The following is an 18,138-nucleotide window of genomic DNA, read 5'->3' on the forward strand; positions in this document are numbered from 1 at the left end:
CTTTACAATTTATTCTAAGAAGCGCTTCGAGACGTCTCGAAGACGTGATAAGGTGCTATATCAAATGCAAGCATTATTATTATTATTATTATTATTATGGTAGCACATTTGTTCCCTGGACAGTTCATCAGACAATCTCTAGTTTCGAACCACATTCGGTAAGCCTGGTGTTGGCAAGATTGCACAAGGTGTGGGTGGGAGTAAAGGAATCATAAAGTGGGACTGAGAACAGCAAGTCTTAGAACATTTTGATTTCCATCATAAAAAATAAAGTGAGATGAATGATTTAAATGGTTTCTATTTTACCCTTTATTTTTGCGGCGTTTAGAACAGGGGGGAGTGCAAATATTTCAGGTGACAAAATTTTCGCTCCTGCTACCGTTGGATTATTAAATCTCGGATCTTAAAAGATATGATGCCAAAGATTACAAGAACGGGCACAAAGGCATAGAGTATCAGGAAATCAAACGCAAATCTAGAAGTTGCCTTGGGATAAGTCGTGTCAAGATACTGAATTCCTTGTGTGATAAAGCAAGAGGGGTATGCAGTGTTGTTTGTAGATTGTCCATCTGCAAGAAGACACATAAATGGCAAAACACGTTCAGCAAATAGACTTTCCCCACACTCACACAGCGACAGACTGCATAAAAATAACAACACATTACATTTATACAGCACGTTTCACGTCGGGAGGACGTCCCAAGGCGCTGAACAGTCAGGGATTTTGAACCGAAGCAGGGGATTGGGGTTGGGGTCAGGAGAGGTGGAGGGCACAGAGGAGGGTGACCGAAGGCACGGTTGATGCGGAGGGTCTTGAGACCTGCCTTGAAGGAGGCAAGGGAGGGAGCAAGGCAAAGGGACTGTGGGATGGAGTTCGAAAGGATGGGGGCAGAGAGGCTGAAAGCCAGACTGTCGGTGTGGAATGTGGAGCAGGCTGGAGCCTGCTGAGCGGAGGGAGCAGACAGGTCGATATTGGCAACGTACCTAAAATATACAGAAATACCTCCAAGTGTACTTTTAACACATTGGACGTCAATTACCTGCGAAGCACTTTTGAGACTGATAATGAAAGACAGTATCAAACGCGAGGGTTATTTGGGCAAGGAGCCCATTCGAGATGGCAACGGCATTTAAAATCGATGAAAGATTTGAAGAATAACAATATAAAAACAGACGGGGGAGCAGGTTTTTTTTCAAGCCCCAAAACAAGATTGAAAACGTGAGGGTATGACTTATAGGTGAATGAACCTGGCCAGTCTGGGAGGGTAAAGTCCAAAAGGATGTATTTGATTGAACCGGCTCCATAACATGCCGTGCTTGTGACCTTGAATCATAAATGATCAACTACATATATATATACAGATACACAGCTGGCAGGGTTCATGTGCAAAGTTCAATTATTTTTTATTTATGCATTTCAATTCGTGCCTTCCCGAATTAAGGCTTGTGGTGTCCCGTAGCTTAGTGGTTAGAGCGCTCGCCTCGCACGCGAGAGGACCTGGGTTCGATTCCTGGGCAGAGCGAAACACTGGGCAAGTTTCCTCACTCCACACGCCTCTGTTTATCTAGCAGCAAGTAGGAACCCAGTTGTTAGTCGATTGGTGGATCGCTTTCTAGGGGTGATGATCCCTTCAAATTTTTTAAAAAAATAATTCCTTAAAAAAAATAATTTGGACACTCAATCCACGACTGTTTGTGGGGACGCTGCTGTGCAGAATTGGCTCCCGCGTTTCGCCCACAAAATAAACAGTCAATTCACTTTACAGTATATTGTGTGAAGCGCTTTGAGACATCTCCATCAAGCGATAAGGCGCCATATCAAGTGCAAGGATTATTAATATTATTAAAACCACTCACCATTTCCACATGTAAAGTTTAAACCATAAAACTCGTTGACCATCAGAATCTCCACCCCGTATTTCTGGAACGTGAGGTAACTCATCCACAGAAATGGTTCAGGCATATCTTCAGTACTCCTAAGATCAAAGCCTTTATAGGTTACATCTATGTTAAGTCGAGCTGTTTTGCTATACTATCGAACATGTTTCTGGAGTTCACTGTCATTTGCAGCTGACTAACTGCAATTGACAGTGATTCCCTTCAAAGTGCTTTGATACGTTTCAACATTATAGCTGCTCTATCAAACACAAGGATTCACTGGGCTGAAATACTGCCACGTCTACACATAGCCATCCCTGAACGTACAGCAATTCATTTCATGTCATCAATTCGATGAGGATTCCCCAGCGGAGAGGCAGCGTGGAGGGATTTAAGAGTGTTGACTTAAGACGCTGTCAAAAAGATCTTGTAAAAGATGGTGAGGAGAGAGGGCTCAAGTAGAAGAGATTTGGGAGGAGAGTTCACAAGAGGATGGGAAGGTATATAGTGGCTGCAGGGCTAGTCACTGATGATAGAACGGAGGTGGTGAGGGAGAAGCAACAGATCACAGTCGCAAGGGAGAATGCGGGCAGGAGAATAGGACTGTGATTGTTCAGTAATTCATTTCACCTCCTCTCCTCCCAGCCTTAATTCACGATTCCCTTTTTGAATACTGCGTTAGCTCCCTCCAGGCCTCAGCGCAGTGCTGCCATTAACCAGAGCCTTGCTCGGTTTGATGCAGATTCAGATTAAATTAGATTCAGGTTTAATGGATTGAGTCCTTAAAACAGAAGTCCAGAACCTACTTTTGCGCTGTTGCAAAAATCTTGAATCGGAGCTGGAGCAAAGCATGGATGCTAATACAATAACAATAATCCTTGCATTTGATACAGTGCTTTAATTCCCTCTATATGTTGTGAAGCTAGTTAGCTCACTCCAAAAACATAGAACTGTTCTAATATTCCAATTTATTTAGATATTAGCTGTTTATTTGACCCCATGTACAAATCAATGGGGTACGCATCTGGAAGGTTATAAACTGTTTAGGAGGGACTGTATCGGGAAAAGGAGATGGTGTGGCACTGTATATAAGCTCCATTATTGAGATACAAGTGAGAGAGGGTATAAACAAGGAAAGGGCAGACACATAATCACTTTGGTTAAAATTAAAAGATGGTAACAGACATAAGCTATTACTGGGGATTTGCTATAGACTCCCAAACCAGGGTGAGATAAGGAAGGCCATTAGTAAGGAGCCGACCATAGTGATTGGAGATTTTAACTTACCTGAAATTGATTGGGATAATAATGTGTCTACGGGTAAGATAGGGAAGGGGTTACTAGAGTTAAAGGATGACTGTTTTATGACTCAGTTTGTAAAAGTGCCAACAAGGGGAGAAAACATCTTGGATTTGATAACGTAAAGGTGTTTTCGTAGCCATTCCCTGTGATCCCCTTTGAAACTAATCAAATGCAAGGATTATTAACATTATGTGTCACAGCAAGACGAGATCATACATGCTATTTTGAAGAGAACTCACCTCAGGAAGCCTGATCCAACCAGAAGTCCTGCCACGTTAATCAAAGCCACAGCGCTGTTGACAACATTTGGGTTGTGAACGATGCCAAGAAACACGAGTGTAAGGAGTTCCCCCACCAGATGTGGCACAATGAGCACTCCAAAAAAACACGCAAACCTTTCCCATAAAGGAAACATTCCCACAGTCCTGGGTAACAAGCATTCAGAACAAACACAGAATATCAGTACTTATTTCCACTACTAAATGGTAAACGAGTAAACTCTTTATTGCAGTTTTTTTCATTTTAAACATGTCCCATACACCCGATGTCCCAAATTAACTTTGGCTCCTCACTGTCAAGGGCCTTGTCTGTAAATCCACAGGTTGTGTGTTTAATCCCTATGTCCACCCATGGCACGTGTCTGAGATAACTCGTGGAGTCCTGTAGCTCAGTGGTTAGAGCACTCGCTTTGCAAGTGAGAGACCTGAGTTCAATTCCAGGCACAGGGCGAAACCTTGGGCAAGTTTCCTTACTCCACACACCTAATAATAATCCCTCCAAAAACCAAAACAATAATAAAATGGGTCATTTTCAATCTACGACTGTTTGTGGGACATTGCTGTGCGCAATCGGCTGCCGCGTTCGCCCACAAATATACAGTCAATTCACTTTACAGTGTGTGTTCTGTGAAGCGCTTTGGGACGTCCTCCCGACGTGAAAAGCGCTATATCAAATGCAAGGATTATTATTATTATTATTATTATAACACTCCAATGCAGTGCTGGGGGATGTTACATTGTTGGGGGTGCCATCCTTCATTAAACTGAGGTCCTGTTTGTTCAGCTGGACATTAAGGATCTCGTGGCTCTATTTGAAGGGTGAAGGGAGTTCCTTCCAGTGTCTTGGGCAACAATCCCCCCATATAAAATTGGCTCCCACTCCTGATTATCTATCCACTGCCCTATGTTGAATGCTGGCACCAATGGAACTATTACTCCCTATATACGAGTTAACACCGTTGTGAGAGAGAACAGAAGTAAATCTATGGAAAAATGTGGAATTAAAAGAAACCCCACCTCCGACCACAACTACTAAAGGTTTTCATCAAGTCGTTCCTTCACACCCCTCTAACCCCCAGTTGCTTGATCCTAAAATGCTTAAAATATTCTTACCAGTAGACAAAGAAGCTGTAAATAGCCACGCTGAAGATGCTGAATGGGAGGATGTGAGCTATGTAAGCCACCAACATTAACCATTTCTGATACAGGCCATCTGTACTTTCCTGGTCGGCAATAGCTCGCAATGAAGGATCTTGATATTAAGGTCAGCGAGTCAGTAATATGAGGGCACAAATGTAAGATAGTAGTAGCAAAAGGAATTGAAGGTGAAAGTTGGAATACATTTACTTACCATTGGCCATTGGCTGGCGGGCTTTCAGTCTTTCTGCCCCACTCTCTTGAACTCTATCCCAGATCCTCCTCCAACTTGATCCCTCCCTCACCTCGTTTAAGTTCCACCTCAAGACTTATTCCCTTAACTGAGCTTTTGGTCATCCCCCACCCCTACCATCTCAGCTCCCACCCCCAGCTCGGGTGCCCAGTCAGTATTGTAAAATCCTCCCCGAAGTGAAACATGGTATGAAAATGCAATGCATTGTACGTAGAAGAGTGGAGACGCACAATTCCGCTACTACTCAGTCTATCAGAGAATTCTTGTCATAGGTTAACACTGGGTGATATTTCGTGGCTCAGGGCAGTGGGATTGGATCAAGTGGTTTATATGGAGATAAACATCAGCAAAGACGGGAAAGGGACAAATAGTTTGTTTCTGTGCGTTTTCCGCAATGAGGCATTCTACGAGCGCAACACAAGAAAACTTTGTGCCCGCAGACAAAAAGCCTTGTACGAAAACAGTTTACAGTACAAACTACCGGAACTTGCTTCAACTCAACAAATGGTCCTGAAACAATGTACTTGAAGAGAAGTACAGCGGCAAAGGAATTGAGATCAGCTACAATTCAGTGAAGGAGATCAAGTTCTTTGTGGAATGAGCCAGTCCCTTCTTGGCCAGCCTTTGAAGCCCTCTTAAAACCCTAGCTTTTNCCCCCCCCGTATGTTGGTCAACATTCTCAAACACCAGCTCCCTTTCCTCCCAAATTAGTTACCCCGGTCATAGAAAATACTTGCAACTCAATTAATCTTTTACTGACGCAAACTCGAACCAACCAAAACGAGAATGGGGTTGAGTTACTCATCAAAAGGGGTAAGATACTTACATAGAGCGACAGCATTCAGCATGCCTGTATAAGGTGGGGCACCTACACTCTGGTAGATGATTCCTATCCGGTCTTGCAATGCACCCTTTGATGCATCACTGCCCAGTCTCATCACAAAGAACACGATGAACAAGCCGAACAGCAGGTTTTGACTAAGCCGCATAACGATCCCGATTTTGTCCCTCGATAAGTTCCTCGTGATTCTCCTGCAACCCAACAGAGTGTACAGTAGTGAGTGGCCTTTCCAGTGCTGTACATTCTATCTAATTCTTTCTCTGTCTGTGTCTCTGTCTAGCTCTCTGTCTGCTTGTGTCTGTCCCTGCTGCGCGCAGTTGTCTGCCGTGTTTGGCCCACAAAGTACACAGTCACTACACTTTACGGTATATTCTGTGAAGTGCTTCGAGACGTCTCAACGACGTGACGAGGCTCGAGATGAAGCGCAAGGATTATATTATGTTCTATATCAGCGCCGCAGGGCAAGGGAATAGGTTACCTGAAGAGTATCCAGAACTTGAAGGCAGTGCTTGGGGAATCCGTGCTTTTGAAAGGTATAGAAGATGAATGTTTTGACTGCCTTGTCCTGGCAATGCTCTTCAGCATGTCGTTATGTATGTTTGAATTCCGATACACCAGTGAGATTTCCTGGACTCGGCTGTAAGTTTGAAGCTCTCGCTCTTTGCTTCTTGTGTCGACGGAGGTCAGATCCACTGCAACATGTTAAGAAGAACAATTATGAGTGACTACATTTCTCGGCTGTTCATCATTATTCCCCGACTGATGCGAAAACCAGTTCAGTGGTTTCTCCCATTTAATAACTTGCATTTATGTGGTGCCTTTCATGTAAAAGCTTCGCACAGTGAGAATAATTTGAAATGAAATTAATGCCACGGAGGCAAATTTGCCAGATAACTTGCGGTAGCAACATCACACAACCAACAATGATATTAATGGTCAATTCGTCTGAATTTTTGAGGCTGAATTTGGACGAGGAGGGATTTTAGCTGTTAGTAACATCTGATAATAATATGAATAATATATTAATCTTTGCTTTTGATATAGCGCCTTATCTTTTCCTTATCTAAATGCTCTCTCTTGGAGGTGTCATCTGCAGACACGAGATAAACTTTCACATGTATGCGGATGACACACAAATCTACTTTGCCTCCTCCGGTACCAACCCCAGGTCTGTCGATGTTCTATCAGCTTGTCTGGCAGACGTCAGGGCCTGGATGAGTGCAAACTTCCTGCAGCTGAATGTGGACAAGACGGAAGCCATAGTCCTTGACTCCCGTCAACGGATCTAATAATAATAACAATAATCCTTGCATTTGATAGAGCGCTTTTCACGTCTTCGGCAGCTAATTGCGCACAGCCGCGTCCCCACAAATATGAACTCCTCAACCTCCCTGGGCTCTCCCTCAGACTCACTGAACCTGGGAGCAATCTAGGTGTCCGGTCTGACCCCCAGCTGTCCTTCCTCCCCCACATCCCGTCCCTGATCAGGACCGCCTTCCTCCACCTCCACCACATTGCCCACCTCCGACCATACCTTACTCCAAATGCAGCTAAAACTCTCGTGCATGAGTTTGTCACCGCCCGCTTGGATTACTCAAACGCCCTCCTCGCCGGTCTCTCCAGTTCCACCATTCAAAAATTCTGGCTATTCAGAACTCTGCCGCCTGCATACTGACCCGGACCAAACTCCGTACCCACATCTCACCAGTTCTGGCCCAGGCTCCACTGGCTCCCCATCACCGAACGGATCGACTTCAAGATCCTCACACTCGTGTTCAAATCCCTTCACTCGCTGGCACCTCCCTACCTCTCCGACCTCCTCACTCCCTAATCCACCACCCGGCACCTCCGCTCGACTGGCACCACCTCCTGCTCGTCCCTCACACCTTCCACCCCACCATCGGAGGTCGCGCTTTCAGCCACTACGCCCCGAAACTCTGGAACACTCTCCCTCAATCCCTCCGCCTTGGCCCCTCTCTCCCATTTTTCACGTCCCGCCTTAAAACCTTCCTCTTCCAAGTGCTTACAGTCACCTCCACCCCCCCACCCAGCTCGGAGCTAGACTCCGCCATTGTTAAGCGCTCTGAGGCATTGCATGGAGGACGCTATATAAGCACAAGTTGCGTTGCTGTTATCATGTCTTCGCGACATCTCAAAGCTCTTCACAGAATATACCGTAAAGTGAGTCTTTAAAGCTCAGGGCCTGTTTGCCTGCAGCTCTGCATTAATTACACAGCTGTTCCACTGCGCTGTAAAATTGTAATTTCTTTCCTCCCTGAAATTAGTTCACTGCCTGTCAAGGACGTGCACTGGAAACGGAGCAGCTTAGCAGTCCATAACTCAGAAAGGCAAGGCATCCACAATCCGAAAAGCAGGTTACTATTTCGGATAATAATAATAATAATCTTTGCAATTGATACAGCGCCTTATCACATCTTCGAGACGTCTCAAAGCGCTTCACAGAATATACTGTAAAGCGAATTGACTGTATATTTTGTGGGCAAAACACAGCAGCCAATTGCGCACAGCAGCGTCCCCACAAACAGTTGTGAATTGAGTGACCAAATTATTATTACTTTTTAATGAATTATTGTCTTTGAAGGGATTTTTACCCCTGGAAAAGCGATCCCCCAATCGATTAACAACCGGGTCCTACTTACCAGTAAGTAAGTAGAGAGAGAGAGAGAGAGAGAGAAAGAGAAAGAGAGAGAGGAGGAACTAAAAAAAATACAGTATTACCATATAAATCAAATGGGTTGCAGTATTCAGGGCACTGGTATCCACAGCCACCGAAAAATTCTACCATCTCTTTAGGGCCACCGCAAAACACCAACTCCCCACAGCTCATGATGCCAATTTTGTCAAACAACTGAAGAAATTCATGCAAAGGAAAACAAAAATGAAACGACAGGCTGCGTGGGCGGCTGAGTGAAATGCACGCCCCTCAAAGTAGCTGTGTTACAGCCGCAGAACGAGGCCATCGGGCATATTCTGGTCCTCGGCTCTCCACTGGAGCTACCTGATCTAATTCTCAATCCCTGCGTTTTCAGTTGGAGTAGCCGAATGTTTGTGGCCAAATGTGGCAGATACGTACACCAACAAGATCCCACAAACGGCGTGTGAGGTGAATCACTCCGCTCAGCGGGCTCCAGCCTGCTACACGTCCCCCACTGGCCCACCCCGGCGGGCGGTTGGGCCTTCAGCCTCTCTGCCCCCTCAACTTTGGAACTCCATCCCACAGTCCCTTTGCTTCCCTCCCTCCCTCGCCTTCCTTCAAGGCACGTCTCAAGACCCTCTTCCTTGACTGCGCCCTCAGTCACCCTCCTACCCCTGCTCTCCACCCCTCCAGATCCCAACCCCCTGCTCGGGTCCAAATCTCTGACTGTCCAGCGCCTTTGGACGTCCTCCCGAATGCGAAAGGCGCTGTGCAAATGTAATGTATTGCTGCTCGAAGTATTCAGCTGGACGACTGCGCGAATGGCCAAGGAACAGGAGAAACTTCCTCTTCTTTTCAAATAGTGTCATGGAATATTTACTATCCACCTCAGGAACAAGCAGACGGGAGCATAATGTCTCATCGAAAAGAAGGATTTCGGAATCAGGGCTGTAACTAGCCCAGGCTGGTCCATTGGGCTCCTACGTTACATCCAACGACTGTAAAGCAATGGATGTTCTGCTCGACAATTGAAGCAACTCTGATGAAACGCATCCATAGCATCCCAATGTAAGCCTCCAGCACAGAAGAAGCGCATTGTCCCTCCTAATTTGTCGAAGCTCACTTATAACTCGCAAAATTACCCTGACAGTCGGAGAATTTCACCTTCCCACAACCTCAAACTCAGTAGCAAGGAACAAACGGTCCCCATACCTTGAAAAGTTCCGACCTGGGCTGATGTATTGTTAAAATGACTACCCGGTCGTTACGGGCCAGTTCAGACAATAAACTGATAATCTGGTTGGAAGTCATGCTGTCCAGACCTGTTGTCGGTTCATCGAGCAAAATGACCCCTAGCAAAAGCAAACATGCAGAGGTTTATCGATAACATGATACAAACTGCACGGCAAATTCACTCGCGATCCACTCTAAGCCATTTACTTGATAATATTGCAGTAATCGAAAGGCAAAACTGAATTTAACGCAATTGCACTTGCAAATGATGCGATGATTTCAACATCAACGACTTACATTTAGATTGTGCTTCTTTGTGGAAAAGAAACAACTCAAAGCACTTTACAGAATGAGATTGACCGGAACTAAATGGAATGTTTTATACTCCAAACCCTATTGCCTGNTTTTTTTCCTCCCTGCGGTGCGTTTACTTTGCTTATCTTCAAATACTTATCCAATTCTCTTTTAAAAGTTGATTTGCTTTTAGCCTCAATAGCCACATGAGGTAAAGCATTCCATGTTTTAATAACCTTTGGTATCAAATAATTTAATACCCCACCCTTAACTAAATTTTTCCAATGATGGTCCTTTGTTACCAATTTATCAGCCAGTGTGAATCGAGGTTTACCTCAATCAGGTTTAGAATCGGGTTAAAATATGTTGATAATCTGCCTCGTGAAGAACAGTTAACTTCTCTCATAACTCTGCTAGAGCGTTTATGCTCTCTTGTTACCAATTATCAACTGGCGCGAATAAGATAAATTAATTGGAAACAATAAGCCAATTAGCAGTGAAACCAGGAGGCCTTTTTTTCACCCAAAGGGTAGTGGAAATCTGGAACCCTCTCCCCCAAAAGGCAGTGGATGCTGGATCCATTCACATCTTCAACACTGAGGTTATTCGCTAGGTCAGGGTATCGAGGGATATGGAGCAAGGTCAGATAATAGGGACTGAGGTACAGATCAGCCATGAGGAGCTGAATAGCCTACTACTGTTTCTATGTATATCCCAGCAAGTTTGCAATCAGCTGCCATTGCGCTGGCACTTACTGGGATCTTGTAGAAGCTGAGCCGCAATGGAGACCCGACGTCGTTCACCGCCAGAGATTCCCCGAAAGACGTGACCTCCGATGATGTGATTGCTCACGTGGCTCAGACTGAGCTCCAGCAAGGCAGACTCCACCTGCAAGGCACCAGTGTACGATTCCCATTAGTCAATCCTCCGCTTGCATTGCTTAAGAGCCGGAGAATTCGCAAACTCCAGCCCACCTACACGCCTTCAGCCAGATTGGAGATCAGAAAGAAACTTCTAATTTGTGAAACAGACAGACCGATAAAGCAATCGATTGGTACATTTGAGAAGGAACTGTTTGGATATCTGTCCAGGAAGTGAAGGTTATAGGGAGAGTAACATAGTACCAATTTGACCGTCGAGTTAAATCAAACTGGCTCAGAGTTTCACATACGCTATGTTTGAAAACCTCTCTTTGTTTGGTATGGATCCAGTTTTTCCCTGGAAGGACACACACTACACAGCCCCAGATTGGCAAGAGCCAAGGCTTGGGAACCCCGCCTACTGCCATGAGTTTAACAGCTAAAACAGCTTGCCATTGCAAGCATCCCAGTGCTTGTCCAGCTAGGACCGCGCTACCCATTAGGGCTTTGGCTTGCTGAATTAACAGGAGCTGAGTCCCTGTGCCCATGATCAATAAATAACCTGGAGCTTCACTTGAAAACCTCTGTGAATTTGCAGAGAAAGAATCAAGTCCATGTGTACAGCATAGAATAAGGCCATTCGTCTCATCACGTTCAAGCTACTGTGCCAGTGGTTCATCATCGCCGGGTCAAAACTTTGGAATTCTCTATCTAACACCATTGTGGGAACATCATCTCCACACAGATTGCAGCAATTCAATCAGACCCCCACCCCCAACACCACCCCACCATAGGAACCCAATTGTTAGTCGATCGATGGATCTCTTTCCGGGGATAATAATCCCATCCCCCCAAATTTTTTTTATTTGGTCACTCAATCCACGACTGTTTGTGGGACACTGCTGTGCGCAATTGGCTGCTGTGTTTCGCCCACAAAATGTGCAGTCAATTCACTTCGCAGCATATTCTATGAAGCGCATTGTTATTATTTATTATTGCATTATTAATCTCAAGTGGAACGAGGGAAAGTCCTTTCTGGTGTTGCCCACAGTTCAAGAACGAGTTTAAAAGAAATGCGTTTTGCAAACACATGGATTGTGGTCTAACTCACCAATGCTCACCAATGTTCAGTGCTTTGGTTATTTCCAAGGGACGGGACAAGCCTACCTTTTGTTTGATAGCATCAGCAGAGTAGCCACGTAGTGTTAGGAGGGCTGTAAACATCAGAGTTTCCCGTACTGTGAGATAGCTGAGTAAATTGTCACTCTGCAAAAGATAACAGGGATCAGGCTCACTCTGGACTCGAGATCACATCCACGAGTGACTGCTTTTAGCTGGTTTCTTCTTTTTTGTGAAAGTAAACTTTGGATAAAAAATAAGTTCAAAAGCCTTTACTCTGGCGCTGCCGTGAATTGGTTGCATCACTCTACTGTGAAATGGACCGGAGGCTTTGATAATACTGAGAAATTTAAATTTTGCTTAACATCTTGTTACTCACCGAGAAGATTTAGTCAGTCGTATTTCACATTATTCTCTTTATTGTTGTCATTTAGAGTCTCCTCGATTACAGTGTTAATAAATGTTGTCATTAAGCAAACTGTTTTACAGTACAGTGCATCGTCCATAAGTTTAGAATAGAATTGTGAAGAATCAGTTATACCCTTTAAAATCCTGCATAAAAATGCGGCTTCAGAAAGCCTACCTCTGATTGCTCTTTGAGTCTCTCGCCCACCCACTAAGCTTCCTCCAAACTGGCACCAACTCTATATTTATTTGAGACACTCTCCCAATCATGAAAGGTCCTATTTTAAGTTAAAATTGTTGTGAAAAGGTTTGTGTTACAATAAACTGTCCATAGACCCATCAAACCGTTGCTGAAGAATGTACTTAGGGACTGTTGCAAGGGCAGCAATCTGGAAACAGGAACAATTCCGTTATGATTTATGATTACCTGCAAGACGTATGAGAAGCAATCGTGAAACTCTTCCCTTTTCAGTTTGCATCCGTTCACGTACACTTCCCCGAGTAAATTCTCCGACCGTCTTAGCCTTCCAGCAATGGCATCCAGCAAAGTGGTTTTTCCAGAACCTAGGAACGGAAATGCAGTCGGAATCACATTAAAACCCAGTGACATTTATTTGTTATATGGTTATATAGTGCTTTGGGATGTCCTCTCGAGTCAAAGGCACTATTATAAATGTGAATTGTATTGTACTGGTATTGTATATACTGTGTACATGGAGTCCTGTAGCTTAGTGGTTAGAGCACTCGCCTCGCAAGCAAGAGGACCTGGGTTCAATTCCCGGCAGGACGAAATGTCGGGGGTAATAATTCCTTTAAACACATAATAATAATTTGGTTACTCAGTTCGCGACTGTGTGTGGGACACTGCTGTGCGCAATTGGCTGCTGCGTCTCACCCAGAAAGTATACAGTCACTACACTGTACAGTATATTCTGTGAAGCGCTTTGAGACGCCTCGAAGACGTGACAATATATCAAACGCAAGGATTATTATTGTTAGATTGTTGTTATCAAAAGAAAGAACTTGAATTTTACAGTGCCTCATAATGTTGAAATGGCTCAAAGTGCTTTGTTGGTAAGTACATTCAATTGCAGTGATTTGCGTTATAGGCAAACGTGGCAACCACTTGTGTAAGTAAGAAAGATTCAACAATTAATGTAAAGGGCTTCGAAACATTTCCGTGCATACAGAGCTTTAAAATTGCAAGTTCTTTTTCTGCTTAACATTAGCCAGAAGTACCTTGGGCATCTACAGTAAAACTATCCAGATAAATGTCATCAGTGTTAATGATTAAGTAGTACGGCCCCTATCCGATAACACCAGCCTCGCTTACCAACGTAAAGAAGCCAAGTCATATCTTTCTTTCGAATTCTGAAGGAGGACGACATCTGAAATGTTTATTGACCAATCTTTCTCTTTTGGAATCGGATCTGCCTGCTGTGCATTTTTGCTTTTTCATTTCAGTTTCTCTGGCACTCATGGTTTTTCTTGCTCCCTCTAACAACCTTTGCATTTGCATTTCAAACAGCACTTACGCGCCGTCGAAACATCTCAAAGCACTTCACAGGTAATTGCTGTCAAGTGTGATGACTGTGTGTTTGCAGACAAGTACAGCAGATAATTTGTGCACAGCAAGTCTCATAGACACCCATGAAATGAATGGCCAATTAATGTGGAGGGTTTATGTGCCAGAACAAATCTTTAACCACTTCACTCGGGCCTTTCCAATTATTTTACCGCTGTTATTAAAAACAGATTTGAACAAAAAACATGATTCGTTAATATTTGTACAGACTCAAGACACGCAACGTGCCTCTATCTGACTGGTTTTGCACTAAAACTGGTGCTTGCTTGGCATGGGGTGGAAGGGAGGCTCACGTAAAAAAAAACAGTCGTGGATTGGGTGACCAAATTATTATTATTATTATTATTTATTTTTATTAATTGATAAAGGCGTGACAAGTTCTTGGTTGTCCAAAAGTTTAAAATAAAAACTTAAAATAGACGTGTCAAAACAAAAAGAGGGCTGTACCATAATGGCTCAACTGACTGTTTCACCTGCGGTGAACAATATAAGACAGGATTGTACCAGGAATTCTCCATGTGTTAGATGCCACATCGCATCCAGACTGTTCTAGGGAGACAGCAACAGCACTTCCCTGAAGGCTAAAAGAGTGATTAAGGGTTGGGGCTGGGTGTGTGGCAGTCGGAGGGGTCAAGAGAGGCGTCTGCTTGGACATTGGAAGGATTCGATAGGGTGGAACATCGATCAGCTCCAACCTGTGATAAAGCACTATATCAAGTGCAAGGATTATTATTATTATTATTACTAATAGATTGTGTAATCAAATGCCCAGGATTATGCATCGTCGTGTGTTTGAAAAGCACTGGTCAAAGAAATTGAGGTATTCAAAAGAAAATTGGAGTACATTATTTGCGTGCGTTCGTCATTACCAGAGTTCCCCAAAATTCCCATAAGTTGTCCGCTCTCCACATAAAACGAGACGTCCTTCAGAATATGCCGTGTCCATCTTTTATGGTATGAATGGACATCCCACCAAGGGCCAAACCTTTCACTGAAGAAACAAAAAGAAAATTGCAATTATCAGTTAGCAAAATAGGTCTGAAAACCATTGGCCAACACGTGACTACATTTTACATCCTGATGGAACGGCAGACGCAGCAGCAATACAAATTTGCTTGAAAAATTCATTGCTCAAACTTTAAGGTGCGGGGGATAAATTTTTCTACGCCGGACCACATAAGGCAATATTGCTTTGAAATGTCAGGTCCTGAGAACGTTTACTGTGAAATTATGTGAGGAATCTGTGGGTACCTTGAACCAGGGCAAATCTCAAGAGCTGAAGAAAGGCCAAACTCCAACCCGTTGGCCATAACTGACATTTATACCGATCCTTTCAGGAAAAGAACACTAAAAGCTTAGCAAATGGACAGCGAGTTGGGGAAATAAAAGAGCAGGGAACATAGGAACAAAGGAATTAGGAGCAGAAGTAGGGCCATTCGGCCCCTCGAGCCTACCCCGGCATTCAATAAGATCATGGCTGATCTTCTAACCTAACTCCATCTGCCCGCCTTATCCCCATATCCCTTAATTCCTCTATCCTTTAGAAATCTATCAATCTCAGTCTTGAATATGTTCAAGGACTGAGCATTTACAGCTTTCTGGGGCAGAGAATCCCATAAATTCACTACCTTTTCAGGAAAGAAGTGTTTCCTCAACTCTGTTCGAAAAGGCTGACCCCTAATCTTAAGACTGTGACCTCTAGTTCTAGATTCTCCTACCAGCGGAAACAGTCTCACACTGTCTGCTCTGTCAATCCCCATAAGAATCCTATATGTTTCTATTAGATCACTCCTAATTCTTCTATATTCTAGGGAATAATAGGAGGGCAGAGAAGTGATTTGGGAAGAATTTCAGCAAACAGAGGTTTGGTGGCTGAAGACTCAGTCAACCTTGGAGAAGCAGATCATGGCTGATCTTCTAATCTAACTCCTGCTAATACCATAACCCTGCCTTATCCCTTAATCTCTTTAGCAACAAGAAATCTATCTATCTCAGTCTTGAATATGTTCAAGCCTGAGCGTCAACAGCCCTTTGGGGTAGCGAGTTCCATACATTCACCATCCTTTGAGTGAAGAAGTTCTTCCTCAACTCAGTGCGAAAGGGCTGACCTCATACTCCTTTTTCTCGCTCTTGATGAGTTTTTTTAGTTTTATTTTGCTGGTTTCTAAAACTCTCCCAATTTTCAGATTTGCCGCTTTTCTTGGTAGTTTTATAAGCCTTTTCTTTTAATTTGATGCGTTCCCTAACTGCTCTAGTGAGCCACGGATGAATTGCTTTCCCTGCGGTACTCTTATTCCGCAAGGGATCATGCGACCGCTGAGAATTTTGCACTACATCCTGAAATATTTGCCACTGATCAATTCTAGTGGATCAATTCTATTCATTACTTTAAATACCTTAATCAGATCATCCGTGAACTGCCTCAGCTCTTGGGAATATGACAAGTTCACTCAATTTTTCATGATAACGATGGGGCTTCGTCCCAGGTATTTCTGTTGAATTTCTTGCCCCCGGGAAAACAAATTCAAGCTCCAAAATTAACATGATCTTCACGAAAAAACTTTTTCCAAAGATCTTTCCAACCACAATGATAATAAACCTTACATTTATTGTAGCGCTTTTCACGTCAGGAGGATGTCCCAAAGTGCTTCACAAGCTATACTGTAAAGTGGGGTGACTATGTGTCTTTGCGGGCGAAATACAGCAGCCAATTTTGCGCACAGCAACGTCCCACGAACAGCCAAACAGAAAATAATAAGCCTTGTAATGCAAATTAAAATGTAACAAATAAATAATTATTTTTACAGCGAATTCACCTGAAGACCTCGGCGTCCATTTTCCAACATTTTTCAAAACATTTTTTTAAAAAACAATAAGTGCGATCTATACAATTGAGGCGATTTGTTGATCTATAACTCCAGGAGTTTCTCACAGGATCCTGGTCAAGAATCCTCCGAAATAAAATTGGTCAATCAGGCCATGGCTGTTTGTGGGACACTGCTGTGCGCAATTGGCTGAGTTTGACCCACAAAATACACAGTCAAATCTGCTTTACAGTCAGCGCTTTGTAGACATTTCAAGAAGCGCTATATCAAATGCAAGGATTATTATTATTATTATTATTAATTTCACCTCAATCAAAGTTCAATGGCCTTTGCAATGTACAGGATGCCACTTTTTATGCCCTAGAAAAATAATTTCCACGGTTTTCGTTGCACAGATTTCAACAAGTGGAGTCCTGTAGCTCAGTGGTGTGAGCACTCGCTTCTCAAACGAGAGGACCTGGGTTCGATTCCCGGGCAGGGCAAAACGTTAGGCAAGTTTCCTTACTCCACACGCCTCCGTTTACCAGCAGTAAGTAGGAACCTGGTTGTTAGTCCATTGGCGGATTGCTTTTCCGGGGGGTAATAATCTCTCCAAAATATTTTTTTAAAAAAATAATAATTTGGTCCCTCAACCCACGACCGTTTGTAGGACACTACTGTGCGTAATTGGCTGCCACGTTTCGTCCACAAACTACACAGTCACTACACTTTCCAGTACATTCCGCGAAGCGCTTTGAGCCGTCTCAAAAATGCGATAAGGCGCTGAATCTATTGCAAGGATTGTTATTATTATTATTATTATTATTATTATTATTATTATTATTATTATTTTCACCTGCAACGAAATTCAATGGCTTTACAACTTACAGGACGACACCTTTGTGGACAAGATTAGAATAATAATTCCCACTGTTTGCATTGCGTCGATCTTAGCAAGTTAGTGAATGATCTTAACAAGCCGAGATGCCTCCAGTTGTCCTTACCTGATGGTGTAGTTAATGTGACTGACGCAGACATTGCAAGTGGCTGCTGTTCTGTTCCCTGGTGTATCGGGGTTGAACCATTCCTCCTGATCCGACTTGTGGGACTGTTTCTCTCCGCTGTCTGCCTCTTCCAAATAACAAAACCTCCCACTCATCCTTAGATAAATCTACAGTGTGTGTGTGTGTGTGTGTGTGTGGGGGGGGAGTGTTTAAATAAAAAAAACTAACAATACCAACCCACAAAAATCCTAGCAAAAAGAAATAAAAAAGCAGCAGCAACAAGAACAAAAACCAAAACAAAAAAAACGCAAAGTAAAAGTGACAGAGCAACGGGAAAGCAGAGTTAAAAGTGACACAGTCAATGCAATTTGTTGGCTCAGTGAGTTAGTTACACAATGAGTGACCCTGTGGAAACGGTCACTGGAGGCGATGGCAGTCAGTCTTAAGTCCAACGCTGTTCAGCGAGCACCTGCAATTTCCGCCTCTTGC

At 43.6% G+C, this 18,138-nt stretch overlaps 1 protein-coding gene across 1 annotated transcript; it reads right to left on the reverse strand.

Moving 5' to 3' along the window:
* Window positions 1-56: 56 nt before the first annotated feature.
* Window positions 57-17,894, reverse strand: abcg5 (ATP-binding cassette, sub-family G (WHITE), member 5). The gene is made up of 13 exons (XM_007896844.2): window positions 17,650-17,894; window positions 14,711-14,832; window positions 12,684-12,820; window positions 11,900-11,998; window positions 10,628-10,760; window positions 9,558-9,697; window positions 8,429-8,558; window positions 6,168-6,381; window positions 5,675-5,880; window positions 4,572-4,710; window positions 3,420-3,605; window positions 1,858-1,976; window positions 57-569 (listed from the first exon to the last, which is right to left on the reverse strand). Exons 1-13 carry the CDS (start codon window positions 17,802-17,804, stop codon window positions 376-378), a joined length of 1,974 nt encoding a protein of 657 aa, XP_007895035.1. The 5' UTR covers window positions 17,805-17,894; the 3' UTR covers window positions 57-375.
* Window positions 17,895-18,138: the final 244 nt, after the last annotated feature.

Source organism: Callorhinchus milii, unplaced genomic scaffold (assembly GCF_018977255.1).
Source record: "Callorhinchus milii isolate IMCB2004 unplaced genomic scaffold, IMCB_Cmil_1.0 Scaffold3, whole genome shotgun sequence".
NCBI classification, from domain to species: Eukaryota; Metazoa; Chordata; class Chondrichthyes; order Chimaeriformes; family Callorhinchidae; genus Callorhinchus; species Callorhinchus milii.